The sequence below is a fragment of the Mercenaria mercenaria genome, chromosome 5 (assembly GCF_021730395.1).
Source record: "Mercenaria mercenaria strain notata chromosome 5, MADL_Memer_1, whole genome shotgun sequence".
NCBI classification, from domain to species: domain Eukaryota; kingdom Metazoa; phylum Mollusca; class Bivalvia; order Venerida; family Veneridae; genus Mercenaria; species Mercenaria mercenaria.
The window spans coordinates 52,980,493-52,997,887 of NC_069365.1; the positions used below are offsets into that span (position 1 = coordinate 52,980,493).

The 17,395-nt window shown below is 35.8% G+C and overlaps 1 protein-coding gene across 1 annotated transcript; it reads left to right on the forward strand.

The window, feature by feature from the left end:
- Window positions 1-13,241: 13,241 nt before the first annotated feature.
- LOC123546048 (uncharacterized) lies at window positions 13,242-14,852 on the forward strand. Its single transcript, XM_045332234.2, has one exon. It carries the CDS (start codon window positions 13,242-13,244, stop codon window positions 14,850-14,852), a length of 1,611 nt encoding a protein of 536 aa, XP_045188169.2.
- The last annotated feature ends 2,543 nt before the right edge of the window (window positions 14,853-17,395 follow it).

Here is a 17,395-nt window from a genome sequence, read left to right on the forward strand (position 1 = left end):
GCAAAGTTGATGTAACTGCATATCACCAGCCGGTAGCAATATTGCAAAGTTATTTCAACTGTAGTTAATAGCACTGAATTGCAAATTGAATCCAATTGCATATCGCTAGTCGGTAGCAATATATTGCAAAGTTGATGTAAATGCATTATCACCAGTCGGCAGCAAAGTTAATCCAACTGCATACCGCTAGTTAATAGCACTGAATTGCAAATTGAATCCAATTGCATATCGCTAATTGGCAGCTATATATTGCAAAGTTGATGTAAATGCATTATCACCAGTCGGCAGCAAAGTTAATCCAACTGCATACCGCTAGTTAATAGCACTGAATTGCAAATTGAACCCAATTGAATATCGCTAATTTGATTGATTTGCAAAGTGTTGATGTAACAATTTACTTTACGTGGTAATATAAAGAGAAGATTATTGCAAAGTTGATCCTGTACCGCTAGTTTGTTGCATAAATTCAAATGTAATTGCATATCGCAGAGTGGAGCAATATATTGCAAAGCTGATGTAACTGCATATCACCAGCCGTAGAATATATGCAACGTATTGCATTTCCAACTGTAGTTAATAGCACTGAATTGCAAATTGAATCCAATTGCATATCGCTATTCGGTAGCATTTATATTGCAAATTTGATGTTACTGCATATCACCATTGGTCTAGAGCAAGCAAAGTTAATCCAACGCATACCGCTGTTAGTAGCACCTGAATTGCAAATTGAATCCAATTGCATATCGCTAGTCTGGTAGCAATATACTGAAAGTTGATGTAATGCATATCACCAGTCACGTATCAATATATAGTCAATAGTGAATTGCAAATTGAATCCAATTGCATATCGCTAATTGGCAGCTATATATTGCAAAGTTGATGTAACAGCATATCGCCGGTCGGTAGCAATATATAGAAAATTTATTGCAAAGTTAATCCAACTGCATATCGCTAGTTAATAGCACTAAATTGCAAATTGAATCCAATAGCATATCGCTAGTTGGTAGCAATATATTGCAAAGCTGATGTAACTGCATATCACCAGCCGGTAGCAATATATGGCAAATTTATTGCAAAGTTAATCCAACTGCATATTGTTAGTTAATAGCACTGAATTGCAAATTGAATCCAATTGCATATCGCTAATTGGCAGCTATATATTGCAAAGTTGATGTAACTGCATATCACCACTTGGTAGCAATATAAGCAAAGTTATTGCAAATTAATCCAAGCATATCGCCGGGTTTAGCCAAATAATATAGCAATAGTTATTCAAATATTGAAATCAACAATGCATATCGCTAGTTATAGCATATGAATTGTAAAGTTATGCAACTGCATATCGCTGGGTATATAGCAACGTATTGCAAAATGAATCCAATGCATACGCTGGTTAGTAGCAATATAATTGTAAAGTTGATGTAACTGCATATCGCCAGTCGGTAGCAATATATAGCAAAGTTATTGCAAAGTTGAATATCAAGCATGGCATATTCGGCTAGCTGGTAGCATATATAGGAGAGTTATTGCAAAGTTAATCCAACTGCATATCGCTAGTTAATAGCACTGAATTGCAAATTGAATCAATAGTATATCGCTAGTTGGTAGCAATATATTGCAAGTGATGTAACTGCATATCGCCAGGCGGTAGCAATATATAGCAAATTATTGCAAAGTTCAAGTAACCAACTGCATATCGCTAGTTATACCACTGAATTGCAAGATTGAATCCAATTAGCATATCGCTAGTTGGGTATCAATTATCAAAGTTGATGTAACTGCATATCACCAGGCCGTAGCAATATATAGCAACTTATTGCAAGTTAATCCAACAGCATACCGATAGTTAATAGCACTGAATTGCAATTGAATCCAATTGCATATCGCTAGTTGTAGCAATTAATTGCAAAGTTGATGTAACTGCATATCTCACGGAGCAATATATAGCAAAGTTATTGCTAAGTTAATCAAACTGCATAGCCGCGTAGCTTAAAAGCAATAATTACAAAATTAATCCAACAGCATATCGCTGGTTGTAGCAATATATAGTAAAGTTGATGTAACTGCATATCGCCGTCGGTAGCAATATATAGCAAATTTATTGCAAATCAATCCAACGCATATGCTAGGTTAATAGCAATAATTTGAAAGTTGATCAACTGCATATCGCATTTGTGCAAAGCTAATTATTGCAAAGTTATGTAACTGCATATCGCCAGCTGAGCAATATATAGCAACGTTATTGCAATGTTAATCCAACAGCATACCTGCTAGTTAATAACACTGAATTGCAAATTGAATCAATTGCATATCGCTAGTTGTAGCAATATAAGCAAGTTGATGTAACTGCATATCGCGTCGGACAGCAATATATAGCAAATTATTGCAAGTTAATCAAACTGCATATGCTAGTTAATAGCATGAATTGCAAATTGAATCAATTGCATATCGCTAGTTGGCAGTATATATAGCAAGTTGATGTAACTGCATATCACCAGCCGACAGCAATATATAGCAACGTTATTGCAAAGTTAATCCAACAGCATGCCGCTAGTTAATAGCACTGAATTGCAAATTGAATCCAATTGCATATCGCTAGTTGGCAGCTATATATTGCAAAGTTGATGTAACTGCATATCACCAGCCGACAGCAATTTATAGCAAAGTTATTGCAAAGTTAATCCAACAGCATACCGATAGTTAATAGCACTGAATTGCAAATTGAATCCAATTGCATATCGCTAGTTAGTAGCAATGTAATGCAAAGTTGATGTAACTGCATATCGTCAGTCGGTAGCAATATATGGCAAAGTTATTGCAAAGTTAATCCAACTGCATACCGCTAGTTAATAGCACTGAATTGCAAATTGAATTGGTAGCAATATATAGCAAGGTTGGTGTAACTGCATATCGCCGGTCGGTAGCAATATATAGCAAATTTATTGCAAAGTTAATCCAACTGCATATTGCTAGTTAATGGCACTGAATTGCAAATTGAATCCAATAGCATATCGCTCGTTAGTAGCAATATATATTGTAAAGTTGATGTAACTGCATATCGTCAGTCGGTAGCAATATATAGCAAAGTTATTGCAAAATTAATCCAACAGCATAACGCTGGTTAGTAGCAATATATATTGTAAAGTTGATGTAACTGCATATCGTCAGTCAGTAGCAATATATAGCAAAGTTATTGCAAAGTTAATTCAACAGCATATCGCTAGCTGGTAGCAGTATATAGGAGAGTTATTGCAAAGTTAATCCAACTGCATATTGCTAGTTAATAGCACTGAATTGCAAATTGAATCCAATAGCATATCGCTAGTTGGTAGCAATATATAGCAAGGTTGATGTAACTGCATATCGCCGGTCGGTAGCAATATATAGCAAATTTATTGCAAAGTCAATCCAACTGCATATTGCTAGTTAATAGCACTGAATTGCAAATTGAATCCAATTGCATATCGCTAGTTGATAGCAATCTATTGCAAAGTTGATGTAACTGCATATCACCAGCCGATAGCAATATATAGCAAAGTTATTGCAAAGTTAACCCAACAGCACACCGCTAGTTAATAGCACTGAATTGCAAATTGAATCCAATAGCATATCGCTAGTTGGTAGCAATATATTGCAAAGCTGATGTAACTGCATATCACCACTTGGTAGCAATATATAGCAAAGTTATTGCAAAGTTAATCCAACAGCATATCGCTGGTTAGTAGCAATATATATATTGCAAAGTTGATGTAACTGCATATCGTCAGTCAGTAGCAATCTATAGCAAAGGTACTGCAAAGTGAATGTGTGTGTTCTTTAAAATAGATCATTTTTACAGTTATCCTCTAGAAACATTACTGAAAGTTATGATTTATTTGTCAATTTATGTATCTATAATACGAAAAGTGATCCGTTTTATCTATTCGAGCTTTATAAATCTTCATACTGGGATACTAGTTTCATTAAATGTTGGTACTCTTGTTACAAACGAAATTGTTTTCAGTGTGTCCGATAAATCAGACATGTTATTCCAATCAATGAATCTACAATTTTGTTTCCTCTTAATAAAACTTTTAATGTTATCTGGTGATGTCGAGTTAAATCCAGGACCAGTTGACTTGGCTGAAAGCGCTCTTTCTGTTTTTCATCAAAATATCATAAGCATTCGAAATAAATTTGAGTATATACGCGATAACTGGTTGGACTTTGATGTCATCTGTTTCGGAGAAACTCTTTTGGATAACTCAATCAGTAATGACATATTGAAAATGTTAAACTTCTGTGAAATTCATCGTAAAGATAATACATGTCACTCGGGTGGACTTTTAGTATACGTTAAGGATCATTTAATATCAAAAAGATTAATTGAGTTAGAAAATAACTTACCGGAATCTCTTTGGATTGAAATAAAATGCCGAAATGAAAAATACTTAATTGCAAATATATATAGACCACCAAACACAGGTGTTGAATTTTGGGACAGGCTAAATATTTGTCTTGAAAATGCTTTTCTAAAATGTGGTAAAATTCTGTTAGTAGGGGACATTAATGGAGACCAGCTTAATTCCAGTAATCATAAATTTCGAGACGTCCTCTTTTAAACAAAATGCATAGCGTTATTTCGGAACCAACAAGGGTTTCAGCTAATTCATCAACATTAATCAACCCTATTGCCATCTCTGATGCGGATTTACTTTTACATTCCGGTATTTTTCATATCCCGAGGCATATAAGTGACCATTTTGGCACTTTTATTTACATGAAGTTTTAGTTACCCCCATCTGTTCCTTATAAAAGACTAGTGTGGTATTATAACCGTGCAGGCTTCGATAAATTCAACAACTTGATCATTTCTTGATTTAAATACAATCGATGAGGCTTCCGAAAATTTTAATATTAAATTTATGGAACTAGCAAAATTCTGTATTCCGTCCAATTATGTAACGATAAGGCCAAAGGATAGACCATGGTACGATTCATTTATTCGTCGTACTTCCCGTAAAAGAGACCGTCAAAAATCTATAGCTATAAAATCAGGTAAAATTAATGACTAGAACGTTTATAAACACCTTCGGAATAAAGTAAACAATCTTAAAACACATGCTAAACAAAATACTATAATGACTTAGAATCTACATTAAGTGACAGTATGTATACTAATCCTAGATCGCATTGGAAAACACGCAGTTAAACAACTGGTAAAAGACAACAAAAACTGTGAAATTATACCACCGTTAAATGTTGATATCGATGGCAATGATGTAATTTATACGTCAGATACCGAAAAAGCGAATTGTTTAAATGATTACTTTGTATCTGTATCTACAGTTGATGACTCACGAACAAACCTTTTTTCCCAAAAACTAATAACGTCTTACAGGATTTTCATATTCAAGAACAAGAAATTATTGATATCTTATCTTCTCTCGTTTTAAATAAATCATCTGGGCCCGATGAAATAAGTCACAGGATGTTAAAAGAATGTAAAGACTCAATTTGTTTTTAAGAAAGGTAATAAAAATAGTCTTTCAAACTATAGACCTATATCTTTAATCAGCTGTGCTGGTTAGGTTATGGAAAGAATTGTGTTTAAACACATTAACAATCATCTATTTGCTAATAAGTTAATTTACGAAAGGCAATCAGGTTTATTACCAGGGCACTCTACTGTATATCAGCCGTTAGACATTTATCACCAAATCTGTTACTCTTTCGATAATAAAATCCCAACATGTATGGCTTTTTGTGACATTTCAAAAGCCTTCGACCGTGTCTGGCATGATGGATTACTTTTTAAATTAAAACAAAACGGAATTAAAGGGCAAATTTTGCAATGGATTCAAGATTATCTAAGTAATCGCAATCAAAAGGTATTTGTAGGTTCTTCATATTCTGATCGTAAGTATGTCACTGCAGGTGTTCCACAGGGCTCTGTACTTGGGCCCTTATTACTTTTAACCTATGTCAATGACATTGCAGACGACCTAATTAGTGTAACACAGCTCTTTGCAGACGACAGTTCTCTCGCAGTTTCCACCTCTGATATTGCTTCTATGGAAAGTACATTAAATGACGACTTAAATAAAATAGCTGAATGGTTCAAGCGTTGGTTAGTAACTTTTAATCCGAAAAAAACAGAAATGGTATTTTTTACTCTCGGATCTGAAGTCAAACCTTCTCTTTACTTTGATAGTGTTCTTCTTGATTACCGGTATGTTGACAGTCATAAACATTTAGGAGTTACTTTTAGATCAGGTGGTAAATGGCACGATCATATCAATAATATACTTTAATCTGCCTCAAAAAATCTAGGGTCAATGAGAGCATTAAAGTTCAAACTAAAAAGAAATACGTTAAATCAGATTCATATATCCTACATGAGACCTGTTCTAGAAAACGCATCAACAGTCTGGGATGGCTTTGCAGATTACGAAAAACATTCTCTTGAAAAACTCCAATATGAGGCTGCACGTATTGTCACAGGTCTTACGAGGTCTGTTTCTATCGAACGACTTCTTAATGAAATTGGTTGGGTATCTCTGTCCGATAGACGAAAAATTCAGAAACTTGTTACCATGTATAAAGCCAAACATCGTACAATTTTTTTTTTTTATTATTTTAACGTCGCACCGACACATGATAGGTCATATGGCGACTTACATTACCGGACTATCTATTACATCTAATTCTAGATACAGTTGCCAATGATATGCTCTATCTCCTACCTACATATTATTGTATTGGCGAAAGGCTGTACTCGGTTTTCCATGCTCAAATGCGTAATAAATGCAGTAATTTAAATGCTGATTTATATAGAAATCATTTGAGAGACAATGCTGCATGTGATTGTGGTCACGATATTGAAGATGCTGAACATTTTCTCTTTAAATGTAGACATTATGCTTTACAAAGAATACAGTTTTTTAACGCCATGCGAATTTTTCATCCACTGAATATGCGTACTCTTTTGTTTTGAGATGAAAATTATACTGAAGAAGAAAATTCACTAATATTTTTAGAAGTACAAAAATATATCAAACATACAAATCGTTTTCGTTAAGATATCTGATTGCTGCCGTAATACTTTAGTATATAAACTTACCTCACACCAAGTAACGACCCGAGACTCTGGACTCTCCCTCTCCTTATATTTCCATCTATCTCGCTTTCTCTTAATTTCTACAGTTAAGTCATTCTACTTCTTCTCCAACATTGTTGTTATTCATTTTGCTTAACTTCGTTCTCTTCCAATTACATTTTGTCATTTTTCATAAGAATACAATGCGATCAATAATATAAAACTTTCCTTTAAATATACCTTCGGGGACGGACAGAACTACTAATGTTATATGAACTTGTGGTCCAACCCTTTTACCTTTCTTAGAGTGTTTGTATATTTTCTGTATATGTACATTGTAAATGTTGTCAAAAAAGGAAGGAATAAAATATGTTTAAATCAAATCAATCAAACAATTTTTGGTACAAGTATTCTATGTCATCAAGTATAAATGCGGAAAACTATAACTTACATAATAAAGCTGAACTATCCTTACACATTTTAACGAATCTTCCAAAGCACTAAGTAAGGTGTCGGCAGAAGCTTGATTTGTAGACCATGTACCTACACAGTAAAATGAAACTATATAGTTGCAAGGTGACGCTCGTTATGGTTTTTTAAGCATGCGTTTGTGACGCTAGGGCTTTGCCGTAATTGGTCTGGTATATTGTGGTGGTGATTTAGTTTGTATAAATTCTCTCTACTATATACTAATTTATAATGCGAACTTGTATCTTAGCGGATCTCACGTATGGGAAAGTCAATTGTTCTGAATCTAATTATCTCCCTTAATGCAAACTATCTCTATTTATTCAATGTATCCTCGAGATCTAGTTAACTTTTAGAGAGAGAAAATATAGCTTCTCTGGCCCCAAACAGTTAAAAAAGACTAAAATGTCACTACTGATTTGTGAGATATGAAAACAGAGATTTGAGTACATATATGCAAATGTTGAACCAGTATGAATGTGTAATACAATTCGAGCTCGTATATAAAGCAGCGTCGAAACTAATCTTACTGGGTTAGTGGACTTACTGTGGTGCCATTTTTCACGTCTTTGGTATGAGGATCGAACTCACGACCTCCCGCACTCGAAGCGGACGCTCTACCTCTAGGCTATCGAGGCGGTCAATTTACGATTTATTTAGTTACATATAAAGAAAAAAATGTGCAACATTTCAGTTTTGTAAATGTTCAAATGACGGAGAAATCGGTGATAAATTAGCGTTGATGATGTACTGTGTTTTGAGTTTTCAAAGTAACATTTGTACTCTGTATTGCCGTTTCGTGTACTGAGTATTGATATTGAAAATGATGCATATTTTCAGCATTAATGGTCATTGAATAGACAAGGCATGTAATGGCATATGCCCAAATGACGGAATGTCTTTTTCGGTTTGCAGATGACATTAGACATCACAGCGAAAATAACAAGCACCAGTTTGAATACTTAAATGACAACTTACAATTACAGCGGCATGCCAATAGTCACTCCGAGAAACTGTCTACAGACTAGCCTTTGCCAAGTACAGACCCAGACACAAGTACACCCGTGAAGTTCTTATAAAATGTAACACAGGATATGATGACGATGTATGGAAAAGGTTTCTCCTTGTAAGAAGAACAAACATGAAAATATATAATCCTGTTGCCTTTAAACTTCAAAAAGACATAAACCTTGGTCACTTAATGACCTCTATTGGTTTTGGTGCCAATAGTTCAAAGGTCAAGGTCGTAGGGGCTTTGAACTTTTAAAGTGGTTTCTCCTGAATAACCTTAGGCTCATTTGACATAGAACCTTCTATCTAGCTTACTTGAAAATTTCTTAAAATAATATCATCAATGCTATTTTAATTGCTTTAAATATATTGTTCTGAAAGGTAATCAGCTCACCGCTTGCTTTTTCCGAAACAAAATGGGTGTCATATGCACTGAGCAACCTGTTTTAAAAATAGGAGGAAACAGTGCCAGTTGTTATTCTTGAAATATATTTTGCACACTTCATTTACAAGATATATGTCATTTCTATGCAAACAGTTCGTTGTTACTTTTATGTGATCAACTTCCTTGTTGGTCAAAATAGTATATTTCTTGTCAAGGTCAACTTTTAACAATAACAAACGATCAAGAACTGACTTGAAGATCATTCCGAAGTCTTACATGTATTCATACTGTTGAATGTAAAATGATTTTTATGATCTTTGTTATTTCATGAATCTGTGTTTACATTTCAAGTTTGTTCAATAAATACTTCAATGAACATATGACTATTTGCTCTTTTATCAACGTAAGACATGGCCTTTAAAATATTGCTTGTCAAATAATGTTTGGTGAAATAAATCTGTCACAACAGAACCTATTTCAGTATCAATGCCCAGTCTTTTATGTGGGAGTAATCTATTGATATCACTTTTATGCAGTAAATAGCTGCTTCTTTTAATGTCAATAAGTATTCGTCTGTCTGGCTTTTCTCTTTCCTCTTAATTTAGCGTCAGAACTGTGGTATCTGTTATATGCAAGCAGTTGTATTATTGTAAAATCCACGGAAGGTTTATGCCTGTTCTTCAAAACAACTTGCAGTCTTCACTATACCTCATATTAACCGAGTTGTCGATGGAAACATCTTGCGATGTCAAGAAAAAACAGAAATCTATATCGTCTAAAGGAAACTTTCCTTGACAAACAAACTGATTAAAAGCTATGAATTCATCCATCTATTTTGTAACATTCTTTCAAAGACTGTATAACAATGTATACTCTCCTAAAACTTCTTCTGTCCATGGAATTACACCCTATGCATCATTGAAGGTTCAATGTACACCAGCGTCTCTAAGTCATATTTTGGTACTGGTAGCATTTGTAAATGTTGAGTTCTGCTATAGGGCGTGGTAGGTAGCATGCATGTCCACTAAATAGGCCCCTCACAAATTGCCCAAATCAAATTTGTCTTTACTACCTTTCTTTCTGTTGGGAATTGGTCCTTTTTGTAAGCGAGTTCCTTTTTTGAAACATGTATTTTGATATTTTCAGAATCAACAGTACTTTTTTCTGTTTTTTTTTTCTCTGCATATTTCTGGCGTTATCTTGTAATTCACTTTTTGCGGTTCTGGTCGTTGGCGTACTACATGTATATTTTTTTCGTCATTTGGGTGGTGTTCAACAAAATGACATACAATGACCTCAAACTCGTTCGTCGAGCTATAAACACACATAAGTTGAATCTGCAACGAAAACAAATCATAATATAGTATTTATTAATAGGGCGGAGCTTTCTGAAAGATATTGAGAGTAAGACTTTAGTGACATACCAATGCCAATTTTAAAAAGATACCTTTAACTGTTTTTGGGATAATTCATGTAATATTAACTTAAACAATGCTCAACATCACATAGCGTAAAAATAAATGTATTTTATTAGTATAAAATGTTTTATGGACGAGATGGTTCCATATAATCCCGTACGGCCGTTGGCCGTATAGTTAAGCAGCAGCAAACTGTTTCACACGTGATAATCTGAAAATAGATGCGCATGCGCACAAACGACTTTCTCGTAAAACAAAGAAGACAGCTTTCTTATTTCTTTCGCAGAATATTTACATGTTTTACTTGTTAGAATTTGTTTAATTTAATTATAGTTATTTGCATACGGTGACATTTGCATTTGCTCACCTTACGGAGATTCTTACACTTCGGATTTATTGCGGATTTCTGCATTATTTGGACATATATAGTGTTGTGCTGAATTTTCTTTGTTTGGTTTTCTTTATTTGGCGGACTTACGCTAAACTAAATATAGTCTTTATAGATCTACATGTAAACATAGCGTATGGTTTTCATATTTATCACTTTTTTGACAAACGTTTAAAACATTCGTGCAGACTTGAGTTATTAGCTAAATTTTGCCTGCACAGTCTCGGCGCAATACTTGGCGGGTAAACGACCTGCCGAACAATCTGGACATTATACTGGACTTTCATTCAGCCGGACTTTGTCAACGTGATCATTCGGCACGAACGATCTGTGTAACGAAGAAAAACAGCAAAAAAATCGGAAATCTAGTGGATATTTTATTATATATTCTTAAAGTGCCAGACGTTGTTGTGTGTATCCTGACCGACTGAATACCATTTTGACATTGAGAGTTTTAGTAACAAAGTCCATGAATGAAACAGAAGACTGGTTCATTATTGGAAAGAAATTTCGTCGATCCTCTGGCGTTTAAAGGATTTGCCCTGGTTGTTACGTTTAACAGACGTCAGAAGTCCTTTGTTTCAAATTAAAGCAGTTGAGTATAGCTTGCTTATTTTAATTAGTACGAGTATATATGTTTACTCTCTGCATGGGCTTCTGAACTGAAGTCTACAGGTTCCCTGATAATTTTAAAGCATCTGAAGAAGCTTAGAAGTTTATATAGTATTCAGTAAGCATGTCAAGCTTATTAATGTTGTCATGTTGGAAAATATATCCGGGCATGAACCCGAGTTTTCTGCTAGTTTTGAAACTTGCATCCTAAATATATAGAGACTGGCACCAGAGATTTTATGTTTTATGAATTGTGTGTTTATTGTGTTTGTATATATCAGGGCTAATGCCCCCCGATTTGTCTTCCGGGCAAGTTCCTGAGTTTTTTCCAGGCAGGTACCCGAGATTTTTCTGGGCTGATACTCGAGACTTTTCCGGGCTGGTACCCGAGATTTTATTTCCGGGCTTGTACCCGAGATCACATATTTTCAAGATATTTTATTGTTTATGGTATTTGAGATTTTCCGGGCTAGTACCCGAGGCTGCTCTAGTACCTGAGATTTTTCGGGCTAGTACCCGAGGCTGCTCTAGCTCTTGTATATATCTAGTATATTTTAATTTTGTCTAGTACCCAGGCTGTGACTTCAACATTTACGTCAAATTATTTGTTATTGTTTGTATATAAGGGCCAGGGTGTTACATGATCTTGAATATTTGTTATTCGGACTGGTTTAATTTAATTCAATCATTCATTTGAAATTTCTTATTCCAGGTATGCCTGGGAAGCGCCAAGCAGCAACGGCGACCAAATCAAAATGTACATCGCCATGCTGTCCTCCACCAGCCGCGGACAGCGATGCACTTAAAATGACAAATGTGCAGTCGAAGTAAATGAAAAGGTGTAAAGGAGCGGCAAAAGCTCCTAATAAACCAGTCATAGACACTGACACTGGAAGTGATTATGCGGCAACAGATCAGCCACAACAGGCTAAAGACAAAAGTGGCCATAATACGGTTAATAAGAAACGATTAAATAACTCTTCTAAACGCCGAAAAAGGTCACCATCTCCAATAGCACCCTGCAGCTCTTCTGACACAGACATTACAGATGAGCAGACCGAGGTTCAAAGCATTTCGTCGGACAGCGAGGACAATTTACTCGACAGTGTGTTGGCAAATCATAAGAACTCCATAACAGGTAACAAGGGACAGTCATTTTCCCCATTAGATGCCCCAATCTGTACCCAAATCAATGAAAAAATTCAGAAGAAAATTTGGAAGCACAAATATGTAGATTTTGGAGACTTATTACCTATCAATGTTTGTCATGACCAAGATAATTCCTCCTTCAACTACTAATCAATCAGGGCAGGGGGAATCCAAATATTAACATCCTTCCCACGAACAAAAAACAAAAAATACACAATATTCATCAATGGACAACAGCCTTCATGAGGTTTGTTGCCATTTACTCTATGAAATATCCGTCAGAAACTCCTGCTCTAATGAAGTATGGAGAACTGGTTCGGGATCTGGAATCCAAGAATCATAGCAATGCCTGGTCACTCTATGACTTTCAGTTCCGCACACTAAGGGCACAGATCCAGATCCCTTGGGATCGGATGCATTCTGAATTTTGCATTCGGGCCACAACCACCTCCGTCACATCTCAGCCCTTTCGTCAGTATCGCCGTTCCGGCGGCTCAAACACCAATTTCTCCCGTTACAGTTCCCACAGAAATAAATCATACAATAACGGAGAGTTCCTCCCCAACACATGCTGGCCCTTCAATAGAAGAGGGTTCTGCTCCGCTGTCAAATGTTTCCCACACATTTGCGGCTATTGTCGGGGTAACCACTCGGCAAAATCATGCCCCATCGGTTACAGACAAGACACTTTGCCCAGTCAACCACCCCAACAATCACAGTCAGGTTCAACACATGCTAAGCCAACACAAAAAACTAAATAGCCAGGAAGTGTCTAAGGCAATTACCCCGATTAAGATAAGCCCCCTTTCGTTCTGGATTAAAGGCTATAAACTGGCAGATCATCTATTGGAAGGTTTTAAGAATGGTTTCCGTTTAGGTTTTGTTGGCGATAGATGCTCCTATACAACGAAAAATCTAAAATCTTGCTATGAGTTACCGGAAGTTGTGTCGGCAAAATTAGAAAAAGAAATAGCGTTAAAAAGGATAGCGGGACCTTTCAGTATCCCCCCTTTCCAACCTTTTAGGGTAAGTCCTATAGGAGTAGTCCCTAAAAAGGAGCCAAACTCTTATAGGTTAATTCATCATTTAAGCTATCCACTTGGTAATTCTGTAAATGATTTTATCGGTCCAAACCTCGCCACAGTCCAGTACTCTACTTTTGACCAAGCAGTTACCATGGTTAGGAATTTAGGTCAGGGCTGTCTGATGGCTAAAACAGACATAGACTCGGCATACCGTATCATACCCATTCATCCAATTGACTATTCACTTCTAGGTTTTAAATTCAATGACTCATACTTTTATGACCGTTCGCTCCCCATGGGTGCTAGCTCTTCTTGCGCAATCTTCGATCGCTTCAGTTCAGGTTTGAAGTGGATAGCTCAATGTAAGCTTTCAATTCCTCACATCCTGCATATTCTAGATGATTTCCTTATTATGGGCCCCAAAGATTCTAACAAATGTGAAACTGATTTGAGGGTATTTCTCGATTTATGCAGAGCTATTCGAGTTCCTATAAAACACGAGAAAACTGTCACAGCGACAACTGTGATCACATTCATGGGTCTGGAACTTGATTCTAACAAAATGGAAGCTAGGCTACCTAAAGACAAACTTGTCAAACTTTACAATTTACTGGTGTCTTACAAATCACGTAGGAAAATTAAATTACGGGACTTACAATCCCTTTTAGGTCTTTTGAATTTTTGCTGCAAAGTAGTGCTACCAGGTAGGGCCTTCCTCAGACGATTAATTGATCTCACCAAAGGTGTGTGCAAACCCCACCATAGGATAACTATAAGTAAAGAAGGGAGGCGTGATTTAGAAGCATGGTACTATTTCATCGAACATTTCAATGGGAAACACATTTTACTGGATCAAAAATGGTTAACTAACCAGGCTTTACATCTGTTTACAGATGCCTCAGGTTCAATTGGGTACGGAGCTATTTTAAATACTCAGTGGTTTTACGGGACTTGGCCTGTAACTTTGGCTGATTCACATATCACATACAAGGAATTTTTTCCTATAACGTTGGCTCTTGAATTATGGGGCTCTCAACTGGCAAACAAATGCATTGTCTTACATTCTGACAATAATGCTGTAGTACACATCATAAACAAACAGTCCTGTAAGGATTCTCAAATCATGTATCTAGTGAGGAGTATGGTACTTGCCTGTATGAAACACAATATCCTCGTACGCTCAGAGCATGTGCCAGGCAAACAGAACACTTTAGCAGATATGCTTTCTCGTTTACAGATAGAAGAATTCCTGAGGAACGCCCCTTACGCAGACAGGGTAGCCACGCGTATTCCAGAGGCCTTGCTCAAACACCATTGAAACGAATTGTCAGCTCTTTATTAGATGGATCTTTGGCTTAAAGCACAAGACATTCTTATCGAACGGCTTTTAAACACTTCCGTTCTTTCCACATTAGTTATTACGGTACCCAACCAAAGGCAATAATTTCAAACAATAAATTAACAAGTTACATAGCTTATTACCATTCCATAGGCATGAAATACACCAGCATATGCTCTAGAGTATCAGCCCTTAACTATATAAATAAATTACAAGGGGCAAACACTACAGGTCGCTCTTACAGTTTCTTAGTGAAAACGTGTCCTTTTGGGATGTAAACATTTTTCAACAAGTTCGGACAAAAGGCTGCCAATTACAATAGGAATTTTGAGGAAATTGATTTCTGTTCTACCTAAATTATTCAACACGGCCTACAACATTTCTCTAGTGAAAGCTATGTTCACACTCGCATTTTTTGCACTTCTACGGGTAGGTGAAATAACCACGTCAAGTATGGCGAACCACACTGTCTCGGTCACAGACATCTCAGTTAAGACGAAAAAGGGCAAACCTGTTAATTTATGTGTTTCGCTTAGTCATTTCAAACACTCTTCTTCACCTTTCACTATCACGTTAAAGCCACATAAGCGCACAAAGTTATGTCCTGTTCTTGCGGTACACTCTTTCATGAACAGGCGTCCTAAACAAAGTGGGCCATTTTTTCTTAACGAATCAGGAATACCGGTCACAACCAAACAATTTAGTCGCATTTTAAAGGAATGCATTGCGAAGATAGGCTTAGACCCAAAATTATACACATCTCATAGTTTTCGCATTGGGGGTGCGACACTAGCCCATTCATACAACTTCACAGATTCTCAAATACGTAAATTGGGAAGATGGAACTCAAATGCCTTTCAGTCATATTTGCGGCCTGATTATGTTCATTTCTAAGAGACTTTTGACTGTCCCTTGTTGCTGGGTTTATTGTACATATGTATATATACATTTGTAGTTTAATAAGTAACATTTTGATTTCAACAGTTTTGAAAACGGAACAGGCAAAACTTGTCGTTAATGCCATTGAGTAGGATACACTACACACTTTTTGGTACTGTTAAAACGCGTAACACTATATTAGTATCGTAATAGTGACAAACAATTTCATTGACTGACTCAGGCGGCAATGATTATTGAGTTATTTAAAAAGGACATATTGGCCAGCTGTTGATGTTATGTGTTTTAAGTTTACATTAAAGAAGTGTTCTGAGCCAAAAGAATTAATATTTGAAGTCATTATAACTGGCTTAAGCGGCTTTTTTGACTTTAAGTATAAGAACTGAACTTTTTGACACTTCTGATACTGTCATTTTAACTATTATTGGCTATGTTATTTTTATCTTTTTGGACGACATTTTGACTGTCTTAGGCAGCAATTTGTGCTTTGATTCTACATTGATGAAGTGTTCCGAGCTAAATAATTTGATTTTATTTGCGATGTCATTATGACTGACTTAAGCGGCATCTTGAACTAGCGGTATAGATGTGAGCTCTGACACTTCCTACTGTCATTTCTACATTTTATTTTTATTATTGTTTTGTCATGTTTACTATCTTAGGCAGCAATTTGTCTTAAAACATACAGGTGTTACCTACATACAGCTTCTTCCTGATTCAGTTGACTGTTTAAGGCAGCAATAGGGATAGGAAAGGCTTATGTAGTTGTTTACATTACATAAATGTTGTTTACATTACATAAATATTGTTTACATTACATAAACAATGTTATCAGTTGAGATATAGAAATCCATTTTATATTATATACATTTCTTGAAGGTTCTAGAGTTTGCTTGTCTGGGCGGCCATAAAGACCTGGTCTGAGTGAGGTCTTTATGTTGTGGCGGAATTTTATTTCCCAGATAAAACAAAATTGATATGATCTATGTTTTAACAATTCTAGTCGACAAACTAAATGTGTTTTGATATTTTGTATTTCATGTTTTTGATACCGGCTTAAATAAAAGCCCATTTACAACTTACATATCTCTTGTTTTTAATTTTGTCTTACAAGCTACGCAAACTCTCGAACCTTCCCTAAGAACCACTTGATGGCCATAAATGTATTTATTAGTATAAATGTTTTATGACGAGATGGTTCCATATAATCCCGTACGGCCGTTGGCCGTATACTTAAGCAGCAGCAAACTGTTTCACACGTGATAATCTGAAAATAGATGCGCATGCGCACAAACGACTTTCTCGTTAAACAAAGAAGACAGCTTTCTTATTTCTTTCGCAGAATATTTACATGTTTTACTTGTTAGAATTTGTTTAACCTCCACCTCCCATTCCTCCACCACGGTTTGCTGCTATTTATGTGCCAAAGTGATCAGTTGAAAAATTCGATATTCACTATTTTACAATTTCTAATTTGTACTACTGTCAGTAGTATGTTATTTCTCACTCATACTTGATTGTCATGAATATTTTATTCATTGTTTAAGTTAGCTGAACAGAACTTTATTTTAATTTGTTGTATTAAACTTTGTTTTAACAATTCTAGTCATCGAATTGGATGCGTT

Excerpts from the sequence above, each read along its gene's own strand:
- LOC123546048 (XM_045332234.2), top strand. The coding sequence starts at position 13,242 with ATGCTAAGCCAACACAAAAAACTAAATAGCCAGGAAGTGTCTAAGGCA.